The sequence below is a fragment of the Varanus komodoensis genome, unplaced genomic scaffold, assembly GCF_004798865.1.
Source record: "Varanus komodoensis strain SLA01 unplaced genomic scaffold, ASM479886v1 scaffold3, whole genome shotgun sequence".
NCBI classification, from domain to species: Eukaryota; Metazoa; Chordata; class Lepidosauria; order Squamata; family Varanidae; genus Varanus; species Varanus komodoensis.
Window position 1 is genome coordinate 35,445,381 of NW_025335761.1, and position 16,754 is coordinate 35,462,134.

The 16,754-nt window shown below is 42.6% G+C and overlaps 1 protein-coding gene across 2 annotated transcripts in view; it reads right to left on the reverse strand.

Moving 5' to 3' along the window:
- NEK9 (NIMA related kinase 9) overlaps positions 1 to 16,754 on the reverse strand; it is a 45,700-nt gene that overhangs the window by 5,236 nt on the left and 23,710 nt on the right. For both annotated transcript variants that reach the window (XM_044436310.1, XM_044436309.1), the window contains exons 14-19: positions 14,481 to 14,636; positions 13,963 to 14,071; positions 8,203 to 8,364; positions 7,480 to 7,650; positions 7,235 to 7,297; positions 2,081 to 2,271 (exon numbers count right to left, since the gene is read on the reverse strand). In XM_044436310.1, the coding sequence (XP_044292245.1) occupies positions 2,081 to 2,271; positions 7,235 to 7,297; positions 7,480 to 7,650; positions 8,203 to 8,364; positions 13,963 to 14,071; positions 14,481 to 14,636 (852 nt within the window). The remainder of the gene's footprint in view (positions 1 to 2,080; positions 2,272 to 7,234; positions 7,298 to 7,479; positions 7,651 to 8,202; positions 8,365 to 13,962; positions 14,072 to 14,480; positions 14,637 to 16,754) is intronic.

A 16,754-nucleotide genomic window follows, 5' to 3' on the forward strand; every position in this document is an offset into this window, starting at 1 on the left:
CAGTAATGTTTTTAAAAGGATGATTCACGGTTCTCTTTCAAAGTTACTCTAGTGTCAGGATATAACTGACTGCCATACTGTGCTACTCTGGAATGTTTTCTTCCCCAAATCTGGCTGGCTACTTTCTCCATGATGTTTGCTCTGTTGACTGCATTCCCCTCCAATAATACACCCTGCTCTGAATTGTGAAAATGAGGAGCCTAGTTTTGGCAGTGTATTGTCTGGTATGAACTTTTAATCCCTTCCAAATTCAGCTGCATGTCACATAAAATGTCTTGTTGTTCCATTTTATCCATTTTAGTGACACAGAATGTAACCTATGGATATGAACTATTCTGTGCAATCTTAAGACAAACTGATTTCCTTTTTGTCTGTTTACCTACAGATTAGGAAAAGTTAGGGATAGTTATTTTTAACAGCTTTTTAGCATCATTAAAGAATGGGCAGCAGGCTTTCTTGGTCTTCACTTTGTTAGGCACATACCAGGACATTGCCTAGGCAAGCCTTATTATTTTGGCTATTCAGAATTGTGAAACTATGAAAAACAGGACAAATAAAATAATCACAATAAAAATAAAACCAAATATGCCACCACACATTCAGTTGTGCAGAAAAAGAAAGGTGACCACTTTATTTTCACATGTATATGCTGGTCAATAGCCCAACAGGATTCTCTAAGCAGCTAACAACATACAACAGACATTACAACAGGGAGAAGAAGGGAAGAAATCTGTTGGAGTGGAGTGAGCACTATCAGTTTTAAATTCATAAAATCTGCAAAAGATGATGGTCTTTGCCTGGCACCAAAATCAAAGTAGAGATGGCACCAGGTGGTCTTTAGGAAGCCCATTCCAAAGGATGGGGGCAGCCATCAAGAAAGTCCTTCTTCTAAATGTCATTCCTTTTACCTCTTTCAGGGATAGTTCTCTCAGAAGGACCTCATTCCCAGACCTCAATGGGCAGGTAGGAGTATATTGGAAAAGGTGGTCCTTCAAGTAACCAGGTCCTGAGCCGTTTTAGACTTTGTATGTTAAATTTAAATTGGGCACTTTAAATTGGTCCTGGGATTCAACTGGCAACCAATGTAATTTGTACAGAATAGGTGTTATGTGGGCACATGAACTAACACCTGACCCAGACACGCAGTCCTGTTTGGGATCATTTGAAGTTTCCACTCCATCTTTAAAGGCAGCCCTTTGTAGAGCACATTACAGTCAGGAAGTACCAGCGCATGAGTAACCATGTTCAGGTTCTATTTAAGCAGGTAAGGCCATAGTCGTATTCACCACAGCTAGATAAAGGCATTCATAGCCACTGAGACTCCAATCAGAGACCATGGACCCTGTCCTTTAGGGAAAGTGCAACCTCATCCATGGCAGGACAATGGCCATCTAATCTGTTAGACAGAGCATTAACCAACAGCATTTCTGTCTTGCCTGAATTGAGTTTCAGCTTATTGGCCCTCATCCAGTCCATTATTGAACTAAGACACTGGTTCAGCATGGAGATTGCCTTGCCCAGATCCAGTGTAAACAAGAGGTAGAGCTTAGTGTCATCAGCATACTGCTGATTCCTCAACCCAACCCTCCTGATGACCTGTCCCAGCAGTTTCATGTAAATGTTAAAGTGCATGGGAGATAGTATAGAGCCCTGTGGAACATCATAGTGGAGCTGCCATAGGGTAGAGCAAGTATCCCCCAGCACCACCCTCTGGACACACTCAGCCAGGTAGGAGTGGAAGTATTAACATGTTAAAGCTGCAGCAATGCATTCTACCTGGCTGAGCCCATGTTGGACTTCAATATGGATCATCCTTCAAGATGTGTTGACTTTTAAAGTGGAAAAAGTTTGTTGTCTATTAAGCTCCATTTGCAGTCCAATCCAACCTACCACATTAGAAAATCATTGTAAAGAACTGATAGTGGAAGAACATTTTTCCAGTGCTGGTTTCAGGAAGTCTCAAAATAGTGCATTTAAGTTTTAGAAGAAGCTTCTTAGCCAAAATTGCAAAATAAGAGTTGGAGACAGGCTATTTGCTTTTCATTTATCCTCTCATCCCTGAGATAATGGAAGTAATTACCTTGCGCAGCCAACTAGGACAGGAGCTGCTAGCATCGCTGCTATCTGCAACTGCTTCTGTTGCACTGATCCGATCCCCCATTCCATGGTCTGCTTCCATGGTTCCTCGAAAGCCTCTGCTGGGATCAGGTGTTTCAGAATCCCGCTCACTTTCTTCCTCTTCTCCTCCTTCAGTTGTAGTGTTCTGAGCCACTAAAAGAAAATAATTTGAATATCAAAAAGCTATATATTTCTCTTGCTTACTTGAGAGTTGCCAATCCTGAATGCAAATTATCAGAATAATGTGATGTAAAGAGAAGATAATCCCACATTGAACTATAAGCCTGATCTTTAAGAACACCAGCACTGCCTGGAGTTTCTCCATTTCAGCAGTTCACCTTAGCAAGTAGCCTGCAGAGTCCCAATGTGTGCACCTTTATCACAGGTTCACATTTCCTAACCCACTCCTCCACATTTCAAGAAATATTCACCTTCTCTCTAAAACTGCTTCCTACAAGCAGCAAATGACAAAAGCATGGATTGATAAAACAAAATAACCAGCTTTTCTTCAGTCTACCCTTTGTTCATGCACCGCATTCCTACATTCCCTCAGTTTTTCTTATACAGCTTCTCCTCAATGCATTACAAGTATAAAGTAAGTAGTCAGTGTAACCTGGCACTCTTTAGATTCAGACTTTGCATTACCTAGTTTTTCAGAATGCTTCCTCCCACTCACTGATGCCACTTTCTTAATATTAAACCCAACAGATTTCAATCCCCTGATATATTTTCAGGTTCTTGTTTATAAATATTGTCTCAAATGTGATATGGAGACAATGGAATTTATTTCCCTCTCAACCCTCTCTTCTCTCACAGTCAGAAAAAGGAAACATTTGTCTTTTTAAGGATCAAATCAATTTATGCAGCTGTCTTCAGATTCCACTAATTAGAACAGACGTATTCTATCTTGTGATAATAATTGTAATATTTTGCTTCCTGGTCTTCCTGCCTCTCACTTTAAACATTTCCTCCAGTAGTAGAGTTGGTAGCCCTGGCCTGACTCTGACCAAGATGAGCAGTGAAACAGGGCCACCTACAGAGAAAAGAGGGTTTCCGCATACAGGGAAAAAATACTTTTGATTTTAAAGGGGGGGGGGAGAGAGAGGGAGAGGGAGAGGGAGAGGGAGAGGGAGAGAGAGAATTATTTACCAAATTTATACACCACTTCATATTCCACTGTGCAGATTTCAGAGAGGTGAACAGTAAAACAGGATGAAGAATAAAACAATGTATTAAAAACAGAGTTGATAAAACCAGCTGGTTAGTTCAAGGAAGGCTTCTTAAAGTGAAAGTGTTTACAGCAGGTGCTAAAAAAATGTTGGTACCCACCTAACCTCCAGAGGTAGGGAGCTTCATAGACATGGAGATATGTCACTGAAGGCTCTTCTTTGAGGGACTCTAATCAGGCCACAAGCCCATATGGAGCCACCAGGAACATGACACTGAATGACGTTAATAACTGGCAGATTATTAAGAGTGAAGGTGTTCTTGTAGGTATCTTGGTTCCAAGTTGTTTATGGCTTTATACACTAGTACCAAAACCTTAAACCTTGTGATTCAGCCACAAGCAGTTCCGGAGTTTATGCTAAAAAGGGGAAGCTCCTAACAGAAGTTGATCTGGTTGCATTCTGTACTAGTGCCAACTGCTAGACCAGCCTTGAGGGCAGCCCCACATAAAGCACATTGCGCTAATTCAGTCTTGAGGTTACTAGCACCGCTAACACCTATTGAAGCTGGTAAAAACTACCATGGTCACTTGGGTCTCTAGCAACCATGATGGTTCTAGGAATATCCCCAGACTATGCACCTGAATTTTCAAGGAAAGTACAGTGGTACCTTGGCTCAAGAACTTAATCCGTTCTACGACTCTGGTTGTGACCCAAATTGGTTGTGATCCAAGTCAAATTTCCCCATAAGATTCAATGTAAATAAGGTTACTCTGTTCTCTATTTTTTTTATCAGAAAAACTTGAAACAAAGTGACAAAGTACTATACAGTACAGTGGAGAACACTAACCTAGGTGGGGGGGGGGGGAGGTTGTTTTGAGGGAGAGTCCCCTTCCATAAAGACATTGGGGAGATCTCTTTCAGGGGTTTCCTCTCTTCTTTGTCTCTTAGCTGCAGTGTCAATTTTCGTGAAAAATCTGTCTAAAGTCACTTGTTTTTTCCTGCGCTGCATAACCCTCCGGAAATGAGAGACCACATTATCGTTCATCAGATTCAGCACTGTTGCAGTTATGTTGGGGTGGTGCTTCTCAAAGAAATCCTGGCACTCATTCCATTTTTTCATAATAGATTGTATCATATCACTGCTAACCTCCTCCCTGTCTTCCTCTTCCACAGTGGAATCCTCCTCAGCAAGTGCCTTCTGTTGCTCACTCTGGAGTTCAGAAAGTTCTTCTGTCGTCAGCTCCTCTATGTCTTCCCTTCACGAACGCAACTGCGGGGTGGGGAGATGGCCGCGATCGTGCTGGTTGGGGGGGTCAGATGGTTGAGATTGCACCCATCTTTCCTGCAGGAGCACGCCCGTGATCACGCACATCTTCCCTTCACGAACCCAACTGCGATCATGGCCATCTCCCCACTTTGGGGGGTGGGGGAGATGGCCGCGATCTTGGTTGCCACTTGATGCGGAGTTCGCGACCCAAGTCTAAATTTTCATGAAATTTTTGTTCGTGACCCGATTTGGTTGTGAATCAAGGCGTTCATGAGCCAAGGCACCACTGTACAACTTCAACCAGAAAAGGCAACAGGTCCAACTTGGGACTCCAGAGGTAGCCACAGCATGGAAACTGAAGTCACCCAGAATCACTGTTGTATGTGCCTCTAACATCAAACTTGAGACCACCACTGCCCAAGACTGCTGCAAGATGGAGAAAGCTGCCTGGCGAGAAAGATGGAACTTTTGTGAATCATATCCCAAGCCCCGCCTATGCTGGTGCTGTACTGACTACTCAGGTGGGCAGCCCCACCCAACTCACCCACTCCAGTCTCAGTAATACACACAAGATTGGCCTTTTCATGAATGAAAGTGGTCTTGTTGCTCACTGTTCTGGTCTTAAATAGCAACATAAAGCTATTCCCCGTTTTGTAGTGATGTATTTGGTTCTTGTTCTAAGTGGAGGACTTGGCATTTGTCCCTACTGAATTTCATTCTGTTGTTCTCTGCACAGCATTCTGACCTATTGGAGCCAACTGTGAATCCACCTAATGGTTGCAATATCTAGCCCACTTTTTGCTAGTTGTGGGGCACTTTCTCAAAGGCTTTGCTAAAGCCTAGAGAGATTTTGTCCACAGCGTTCCCACAGTCCATCAGGGAGATTGCCTTGTCAAAAAATGAAATTAGATTAGTCTGGCAGGACTTGTTCTTAAGAAATCCATGTTGGCTTCTAGTAATTACCACATTGTCTTCAAGCTGTTTGCAGACTGACTGTTTTATAATCTGCTCCAGAATTTTCCCACAGATTGATGTCAGACTGATTGATTTGTCAGCAACATGATAGCAGTGGAGGCATGGGTTGGTGGCAGAGTGTGGATCACGGGCTTTTCAGGATGAACACTCTGTTGGCAATGCCAGAGCACAATCCATGTGCTCCCCTTGCATAAGGCAACCATCACAAGAGAGAGTGCTGGCTTTAAGACCATTCCCAAGGTTGCTGCTGCTGGAGGTAGTATGATACACAATGCCTGAAACTGGCCTCCCTTAGAGTGTATCTGGTGACAATCTCTTTCTATCACAAGACATTCAATGGTTTCTTTGTCTTTTCATACCCTCTGTCCTGTCAGTTCCTTAAAGATCTCCACAATCTGATCCCACCCATCCATTCCTTTGTACTGGGATGGAGTCTGTCGGTGTTCTTGCAGCCTCTTACGAAGTCCCCTTTTAAACCTTTGGACACTGTCAACCTATGCCTTCTCTTGTGGAAGGTTGTTTTTCTGGTGGTGATCACTTCAGCAAGATGAGCAGGCAAGCAAGCTTTGCACCTTGCACACTAATCCACTGTTCCTTATTTTTCATAAGGACAAGACAGTAGTGCAACCTGACTACAAATTCATCCTAAAGGCTGCATCATGGTTCCACATGAACCAGGACATTGTACCTCCAGTGTTCTTTCCAATACCATCCACCCCAGTGGAATCAGCGCTGCATATCCTGGAAGTGCGCAGGGTGTTGCCATTCTATTGGTCCCATATTTCTGCCCTCATACTTCTGCTGGTCCAAGAATCCTTCTGTTGCTTGGAGAAACTTTACATTTCTTACAGTAAATTGTCCAAAGGCAAGCCTATCAGTACCCAGTGACTCACTCACTGGACTGTGGAGACCATTAAACTGGTTTACCAACTGGCTGGAGTGTACCTCCCCAGACAAGTGAGGATGCTTTCTACCACCAGGGCGATGGTGACATCTACAGCACTGCATGTTGGCATTCCATTGCAGGAGTTCTACAGAGCAGTGACATGATCACTCCATTAACTTTTGTCCAGCACTACCAGCTTGATGTCCACGCCAGGAAAGATTGGTCCTTTGGCTGAGCAGCCAGCTGAGCAGTCCTCTGTTGATGACACCACCCCTCCTCTGTTTCAAGGTAAGCTCACTAGTCACCCATGCACAGATATCACGAAGAAGAAAGTAAGGTTGCTCAGCTGTAACTGACATTCTTTGAGTGGCCATCTGTGCATTCACACAACCCACCCACCAGCCCTCCATCAGTGCTGATAGCCTTGGTTTGAGTACCTTCTTCCCTTTGAACCTGTACCAGGATGGTGCAAGTTGGACCATGACCAGCTTTCTTCCCTGGTTCCAAGGACAAAATGTCAGTCACATGAGAGCTGGGAAAAATGGCAGTAGCCCCTCCTATATATATTAGGGGTAAGAAGGGGTGGGGCTTGGCCAAGATGAGTTTAGGTAGGAAAATCTTAACAACAGGCTCTGTGCAGTGCAGAGCCCATATATGTGAATGCACAGATGACCACCTGAAGAATGTCAATTACAGGTAAGCAACCTTACTTTTTCCATTATCTGGTATTTTTATTGCAACAACAACTGCTCAAGATTATACCTTTTCAATATATGACCCCAAATATGGAATCTGTTATGAAACAGTCTGATCACTTACCAGTCCCAATAGACAGGCCACTGCTACTAGAACGGAGGATGGTTTTAGAATTTATAACTTTTTCTGGAGGAAAAAAAAGGGAAAATTTCCTCAGCAAAGAGTTTCAAAAACATAGGAGGAAGAATACATGCAACATATTTTCCACTCTTTCCTGTGAACTCTAGTTACATTTTGACACATTAATTACAGTTAGTGAATACAATTATTAATGGGCAGACACCAACCCCCAACTACTTTATACTCACCAACAATTATGATGGTGTGCCATCCACGGCAAGATAAGTCAGGAACATAGTGCAGGGAACCAAAAATGGGCCGAGGCCATGATGTACAAATATCAGAGCTATGAGCCCTCTCAGTTGGAGTCATGGCTAAACGGCCATTCCCGCCATTACCCCAGGCAAATATATGGTTATCTGGAGAGAGGAAAATCTTTATCAGCCTAAAGTCAGACATCTCACACTCTTATAATATTGCAGTTATTTCCACTTATTTTGAAAGTCTAATGACTCACATCAGAGAAATATATGCTCGTCAGCATGGTGTAGTGCTTAAAAGTATGGGACCGGAACTGATATGATCTGGGTTTTAGCCCCTACTCAGCCATGGAGCTCACTGGGTGACTTTGGGTCAGTCAGACTCATAGCCCAACCCTACCACACATGGTTGTTGTTGTGAGGATAAGAAATAGAAAAGGAAGAGAATAATGTAAGCCACCTTTAGTTCCTTGGAAAGAAAAAGGTAAGGTATAAATATAAATTTATACATTTCTGTAGGAAACTTACGTTTTATTTTTTGTTACTTTATCGCACCAGCATAATAACTAAGTTCCTCTTGTCTAATGGAAATTTGGAAGTATCATACCTTTCATGCTACCTTCCTTTTAAAGTGGCAGGTAACCATCTTTAGTACCCAGCAGACCTAACTTAATAGAAATTCATTACATCCCAAATAATATCAACACTCACCATCAGTAGCAGCTATAGTGAACTCATCACCACAGGAAACTCTGATGACCTGCTTCCCCCCAAGAGGTCCTCCCAGCAGATTAATGCCCAGACGCTTCTTGTAGTCTCCAACACCCAGCTGACCACACTTGTTGGAGCCAAAGGTTAGCAAACGACCCCGCTCTGAAATAAAGAACATGCACAGACATTGGCTATCATCACAGTAAGAAGCTGCTAAGCTCTGCTGGACAAGCTGCTAGGCTGTGGGATATCACTCAGCCATCGCCTGATAATGGGAGTTCAGGATTCGCCTGAACAACTATAGGTAGTACTCAAGGAGATGCTTGTTGGTCAAGAGAAATCAAATTGAGCAGAAGAATGGCACTTCACTGATCATCCTCTACTGCTTTAGCACAAAGGCTGAATTCAGGAACATATTATCTATTCTTGTTAGAAGATGAGCAATTTCATATTTGAGGGTTTTTTAAAGAACTCTGGGATAGAAACTATCTGGCTCTAGTGATATATCAGTTTTCAATTTGTTGATAAAATCAAGAAATTCAAATTTGTCACCACTCAGTTTGCTTCATTTGGCCATACTCCTTTCCTGGAAATATTAATTCAGGCAAAAATATCTTGTATCTTCTACAGTGAAGACAAATGAAAATAATATATTCTGCTTTCCTGCAAACTCTTGATCCTCTTTTAATATTTTTTAAATTCTGTTGTCATTCAACAGTTCAGCCACCTCCCTAGCTGGTTTCCTGCCTCTGATATACTTTTAAAAATGGTTATTGTTGGTTTGATGTTGTTAGCAATATACTCTTACTGTCTGCTTGTAACTTTTTTGTGCAAGTCCTTTTTTGTTTTCCTCATTTTGGCAAGGCTTGCATTTTCTGAAGGAAGCATTCTAATCTCTAATACCTTCCCTGGCACTACTGGTGATCTTTTGGATTTGATGTTACCTTTCCTTACATTTGAGCTGAACTTCTATTATTACAGTTTTGAATAGATTTAATTCTCTCAACTCCCTCTTTCAATTGTCTTCTTACCTGTTTCCTCATTTTGGAATTACACTCTCAGTCAAATGTGACTGTACAGGACTACTTTAGTAATTTTCCACTTAAATTTATGTTAAATCAGATTAAATCAGGTCACTGTATCAACTCGCCTGGCAGCAGCTACATAGAATAGTGCACTCAGAAGGGGTCAAAGAGCCAATGGGCCCTATCCTCTGCACAGTGCAGGACTACAAGTTAAGCCATTCTTGTCAAATGGCTGTCCAGTTGCATAATGAATGCCTCTAGTGTGGGAGAGCCCACAACCTTTCTAGGTAATTGGTTCCATTGTCATACTGCTCTAACAGTCAGGAAGTTATTCCTGATGTTCAGCCAGAACCGGGCTTCCTGTAACTTGAGCCCATTATTCTGTGTCCTGCATTCTGGGATGATCGAGAAGAGATCCTGACCTTCCTCTTGTGACAGCCTTTCATTTACTTGTAGAGTGCTATCATATCTCCCCTCAACCTTCTCGAGGCTAAATATGCCCGGTTCATTCGATCGCTCCTCACAGGGCTTTGTTTCCAGTTCTTGAATCATCCTTGTTGCCCTCCTCTAAATCCTTTCCAGCTTGTCTGCATGTTTCTTAAACGCAAACAAAGGGCAAGTCACACCAACCCACCTCCTCCTCCTCCCCACCTTCCCAGCATCTTCTTTCTGCTTTGATATGCAGGCAGGAAAGATCACACCATTGTAACTTTTTACTTCTGTAACCTATTAGAAAGTGTTAACTGCATTACATATAACCCTTTAATGGTCAATGTATAAAAGGGGCAACAGAGGACTGCTTTGGTGCACCATCTGGAATGATTTGTTGGCAGCTGGTTATTCTCAAGGATAAATATTTTAAAAGAAAACCTTCCCCTGTTGTGTATTTTGGGCATATGCAGACTGGGACATGGATAATTTATTCTTTCCACTACTAGGTCAACACACCTAGTAGTGGAAAGGATAAAAACTTTCCTTTCATGAACCTTTTTAACTTGGGATCTAAGGCAGACTATTCAATAATTGCCACTATACAGAACACTCCTGTTCACCCTAGTTTCTGGAAAGGATAGGTTGCTTACCTGTTAACTGTAGGGTTGTTTTTTTAGTAGTCATCTATACACACACAGCCTTCCCTCCACCCTGCTTCAACACCTCACCTATTTACACTGTTTATCTCAAGCTTGCACTACTGCTGCCTGTGAGCTGAAAAGCCAGTGGGAGTCACGTCCTGAGTGTTCACAAAAGATTCTTGGGCAGGAGTCCCTCTTACATCTCTGATTAGCTCTAGAATGTTCCATGTTCTAGGATGCAGATAAAGACTGGCAAGACCTTTAAGAACATGTTTTACACACGGATGGGAAAAAATGACAATCTGCTCATTTTGCTGTGGTTGGCCAAGACTGCAGCTAGGTAGGAAAGGATCTTAGTTTAAGAAGATGAGGAAGTCCATAACTGGGTCTAGTTAGATTGGAGACATAACCCTCAAGTGACACCATATGAGGTTCAAGCAGAACCTTATGGGGACATTATTTATTTAAAACTTTTTTATACTGTCCTCTCCCAAATAGCCTCATGAGATGAGAAATTGAGAGCTAGACTATTCTATTCAGAAGGCAGAGAGATTCTGTTTCTGGGTGTTTCATTATCTTCTCGCAAAGGAGAGAGGAGAGAAGCAAAGACAGTTTTAACTGGAAAGGATTAGAAGTGATGAAAACAGTATTACATCAAGAGTCCCATGAGGTGAACATTGAGCTCTGTTGTCCTTATGTTGTTCACAAGCCTCATGATTAGAGGGAAAGGAGGAAAAGTGTAGACTGGGTATGCCGCAGTGAAGGAAAAAGGAATCTCTCAGAGATTCTGGATTGTGCTCCAATTTGATGCAGAAGAGCAGGCATTTCATGATCTGAGCTGTAGCAAATAAGCTCATTTTGGGCTTTCCCCATTTTTAGAGGAGTTTTTGCACTGTGGTCAAATTACCATTCATGGGTAGTTCTTGACCTGTTGAGGGATTCTTCCAGAGTACTGAATGCCTCCTGCCAGGTGTTAATGGGGTGATATGGTATTGATGGCACCAATCCCAGTAAGTGAAGGTGAGATTTATGAGGTGAAGACCTCACAGCCTACCTGTTTATTTAAAAATTACTGTAGTGTTGTCTGTGGCCATTTGGACAATCAGCTTTGGCAACATTGAACAGTTCTAGTTGGATTACATGTCATTTGCATTCTTGGTATGATCAGAATCATCTGGTTTGTCAATGCGTGGATGCAGATGCCCCAGTTGAGGAGTGAGGCATCAACTAGAACCACTACCTTCAGCTGGGATATGTGGAAAGTGGGCACCCTGTAGGTGGTGATACTAGCAGTTCCATTATATTGGAAAATACATAATGACTGAGTCAGGTGGGAAGAGCTAGCAAGTGTTGGGGTCCCATTTTGGGTTGAAAGCCCTTAAAAACCATAACTGAGTGGGTCTCATTCTGAGGTAGAATAGAGGGTCAAGGCTACAAATCCTAGTATGCACTGGATTATAATTACCTTGCAGAGAAGTGGCAAGGTTGTTCACAAGGGAGATGAGAGTATTTGCGCTGTTCCTTCAGCCTCAAATCGAGTTAAGAAAAACTGTGATGGGAGTAACAGCAGGATATTCGATATCTGTATAACAGAAATGACTACTTGGTGGTGAGCAGTCTTCACAGAAATCAGGAGATCTATAATAGAAGAAGCATCTTGAGCATTGCTGAAGGAATACTACTGGAAGAGGCTGGCAAGGCCAATGAGATGTGCTGGTACCAAGGAGATCAATAGCTTCCAGAAGATGGATCCCAAGGATGAAAAAGCTCAGGAAAGCAGCATTCTTGTGAATCACCTCTTGATACAAGGTGCTGGATATCATTCAGGGAGGTATCATCCTAAATGATCTTGAGCTTCTCAAGCATGAGAACTGACTGACCTAATGGAGTCTGGGTCCCATCTTAATAGTAAGAGACTGGATTACGGCTGGGTTATTATCAGGTGTGACTTAGAATTTGATTTGGTAAGGTTTTTTTTTTCTTTTTTTCAATTCCAGGGCCTGAATATTTGCAAGTCATTTATTATAGGACTTTGTTTGACCTGCTTTGTACTGGCCATCAATGACCATCTGGCCTCAAACTGCTGGACCTGGGGGACACCTGCAAATGTCAGTACTGGATGGAGCCATGTTCCAGAGCTTGGGAATTAACCTGAACTGCCCTCCATGCTTTCAGGCAGAGGAACTGGAGGCAGATGCTTGCAGATGAAATTTGAAGCAGTATGCAGAGACTAATTCTGAGAGTTCTGAGTGATTTTCTCAAAGGAGTGCTCAAGGTACACCCCATTCTACTTTTCTTAGCCTGTTTGGCAAGTGCCTTGCAGTGGGACTAGGAGTCTTCTCAGTGGGCTTTACTCAGTAGGCAGATGGAGTGAACAGTATTTTCCTGCTACACTGAATACGTTTTTTGAAGACAACCTTAGAGGCCAAGTGCCCCAAAGAAAGGGCAGAAAAAAAGAAGGGGGGAGTTCAGTGAAAACAGGAAAGAGAACAATAACAAATAGTATGAACAAATGAAAGCAAAGAATCTTTGCTCCATGTTGCACAAGAGACAAATTCTTCTGCTTTTTGGAGTTGTGACATAGACAATATTCCAAATACTGCTGTTGCTGTGGTGGACATAAAGAAAGAGGCAGAGGAGGTGGACAGGACTCCCACCCTTAAACTTCGTTGAGTTCTAGGATGTTCTGAATGACTGCTTGTCAGATCTGGGCTGCTCTGGTGTCCAGAACCAAAACAACCACCACTATATTCTCAGGATCAGTCCCAGGTCCTACTGGAGCTCTCAGCATCCTAATGAGAGCTAGTTAGGAGATCAGGGGGAAGTGCTATGCATGAGCAAGTCTCCCCTCCAGAAATGGCCTCAGCATCACAGGTCTTCTTGTTCGCTGTAGTGCCTGCATCCTGCCTGACCCAGATCCTGCTGTGCTGTATACATTCTTTCTTGCCATGCCACTTATCTCCCGCTTGACATGTTGCCTTAACAACTCAGGACTTCCTGCTGGTTATGGTTCAGCTCCTGCATCTTGCCTGATCCTTGCCTTGTATCCTGTTTTGCCATATTGCCTCAGTAACTCAGGGCTTCTTGTGAACTTGAGTTCAGTTTCACTCTTTTGCTGAAGCTTTGCCTCACCTTTGCACGCATCCTGTCCAATTATCCTGCCTTGAGGTACCTGTACCTCTGTTTGTCCTCCTGGTTCTAAACTCCTGGATTGTTCATGACCATGTCCTTGTTGTGTCCCAATATATACTTCTGGTCGCTGACCCTGGCTAGTTCTGTGACTTGGACTTGCTGTTGAACCTTGCTTCTGGAGTTTGGACCCTTGTTTTGCCTCATGTACTTTGTCCTCGTCCTGCTGTCTTGTCTCCTGCTGCCCACGTCCCATCCTTGTACCCCAACACTGCTCTAAGCAGCTGTATAAACAATGAGTGAGAGCCACAGAAACCATGAAGAACCATAATAGAAGCAGTGTTCATTATCTACATGCAGCCCCTTATATACTCCAATGCACTGAACATCAGAGTCAAGAGCCAGGGTTTTTCTCCCAATAATAGCATTAAGAACTAGATTAGTCTATTGACTGTGGTTACCTAGAAGGGTTATTACCCTTAACTGGAAAGTGAACTGTATGTAGAGGTGAATGTAGTGTAATTAGATCTCACCATCTATGGCAGCCGTGTGTGTCTTTCCTGGAGCAATGGTGCGAATCTTGTAGAAGGAGAGTTTTTTAGCCAGAGTGAAAGAAGTAGCATATGGAATTTCTTGGTAAGCCTAAAGGAAGGGAACCAACAAATTGATAAATGTACTGCTATGCTCCTATATAGACACATGCCACTCCAGATCCTCTACCCAGGGTATGAGTAAGCAATACTGCCATAAGAATCAGACCTTCCAAAACAGTCAATTTCTGCATGGATCCTAGTCATTTTTTTCTATTTTAGGTCCCTCAAATATATGCATCATCCATCACATGACATGGAAGTGAACCTAGTACTCAACTGCCAATTTACATCATTTTTTCTTGTCTTGTTAAGGTTCCATTCATGCACTCAGTAAATATTTATTAATAATTATTAATCAAAACATATTTCTAAATGGACATATCCACAATAAGTTCTTCATCATTTCCAAACAAACAGTATTTTCCCCATTTTCAGCCAATGCCAAAACTGCTACTCACATCATGATTAATTATCCCTGAAGTGCACTGATTCAGACCCAGCTTGTTGAATTCATTCAAACCACAAGCCAACACCTTGCCTGTCTGTGTGAGCAGAAAGGTGCCATCACTACCACACTGGACGGAGACAATGTTGGAGGTCTTCTGAATTTCCACCTATAAAATAGAAAATTAGATACTATGGCAACCGAATAGTAGTCAATGGCTGAGCTATGTTTTGCATGCAGAAAGTCCTAAATTCAATTCCTGGCAGTTCTTAGGGTTTGGAGTGGAGAAATGGCAGTTAGAGAAAGGGTTAAGCCCTCTTGCCCCCATTAGTGCTACTATTACTTCTGTGAGGAAAAGTCTTTGTTTGACGAAGAAATGGATGATTTAGAAAGAGTTGTGGGTTCAGTCCTTGGAATCTCCAGTTAAAAAGGCAAGTGGGTGATAGTAAACTCTTCTGCCTGAGATCACGGAGATAATACTGCAAGTCTAGATAATTCTACTATATTCTGGATGGACAAATACGGTTGTTTCCTAAATTGCTAGAGAACAAACTCCAAATTTCTCATAAAATATAGTAATATGACTCAGTGAAGTAGTGATTACATTTGAAGAAAATAAGGATTTACTGTAAACAGTTCATCTTAGAATTACCATCTTCTGTCAGTTTATCCCTGTTAACTGAATCCTACCAAATTGGTGGTATTGATGATGTACAGGCAGTCCCCAGGTTATGACAGAAGTTCGGCATTAAGTTGAATTTGTACGTAAATCGGATCACATATAGTTGGCCCTCCACATTCACAGGAGTTAGGGGTGCAGGACCCCCATGGAATGGAAAAATCACGAATATCTCTAGCCCCCTCCACACACACTCACCAGTGCCTCCTCTTTGCAGCAGGGAAATGCCGAGAAGATTTCCCTCTCTGGGCAGGCAGGACAGGAAGGTATACTTTGGAGCCTCTCTCTCTACCCTTTCACTTCCTCTCTATGGTGATATTTTGGAGGCCTTCCTTCTTTCCCTTTTTGCTTCTTCTCTCTCTATGGTGATAACAATTTTCCACAGTAACTTTTTAAATTAACAGGCTTTATAGTACTTTGTTTGTAAGTACAGGGTGTTTGTAACTCAGGTGTACATAACTTGGGGACTGCCCGTATTGTTATGACTTTAGAAAATAAGTCCGTTTTAATCCCAATCACCCCTTCATGGATCACTGCCTTGTTGTGGCAAAGGGGCTTGCATAGCTCAATGAAGCTATGAGCTATGCCGTGCAGGGCTACCCAAGATGGACAGGTCATAGCAGAGAGCTCTGACAAAACGCGATCCACTGGAGAAGGAAATGGCAACCCACTCCAGTATCTTTGCCATGAAAACCCCATGGACAGTACCAAAAGGCAAAAAGATATGACGCTGGAAGATGAGCCCCTCAGGTCGGAACGTGTCCAATATGCCACGGGGGAAGAGCGGAGGGCTAGTACTAGTAGCGCCAGAAAGAATGAAGTGACTGGGTCAAAGCCGAAAAGACACTCAGTTGCAGATGTATCTGGTGGTGAAAGGAGAGGCTGATGCTGCAAAGATCTATACTTTATAGGAACCTGGAATGTAAGATCCATGAATCGAGGCAAGCTGGATGTGGTCAAACAAGAGATGACAAGACTGAACATCAACATCTTAGGAATCAGTGAACTAAACTGGACAGGAATGGGCGAATTTAATTCAGATCATGAATTTAATTTAATCATGTATACTACTGCGGGCAAGAATCCCTCAGAAGAAATGCAGTAGCCTTCATAGTCAATAAAAGAGTAGGAAAAGCAGTACTGGGATACAATCTCCAAAATAACAGAATGATCTCAGTTCGAATCCAAGGCAAACCATTCAGCATCACAGTAGACCAAGTCTATGCCCCAACCACTGGTGCTGAAGAGGCTGAAGTTGACCAGTTCTATGAAGGCCTACAACACCTTCTAGAATTAACACCAAAAAATGATGTCCTTATCATCATGGGGGATTGGAATGCTAAAGTAGGAAGCCAAAAGACAGCTGGACTAGCAGGCAAGTTTGGCCTTGGAGTACAAAATGAAGCAGGGCACAGGCTTGTAGAATTTTGTCAAGAGAATACGATGGTCATAGCAAATACTCTTTTCCAACAACCCAAGAGACAACTCTGCACATGGACATCACTAGACGGTCAACATAGAAATCAGATTGACTATGTACTCTGCAGCCAAAGATGGAGAAGCTCTATACAGTCAGTAAAAACTAGACCAGGAGCTGACTGTGGCTCA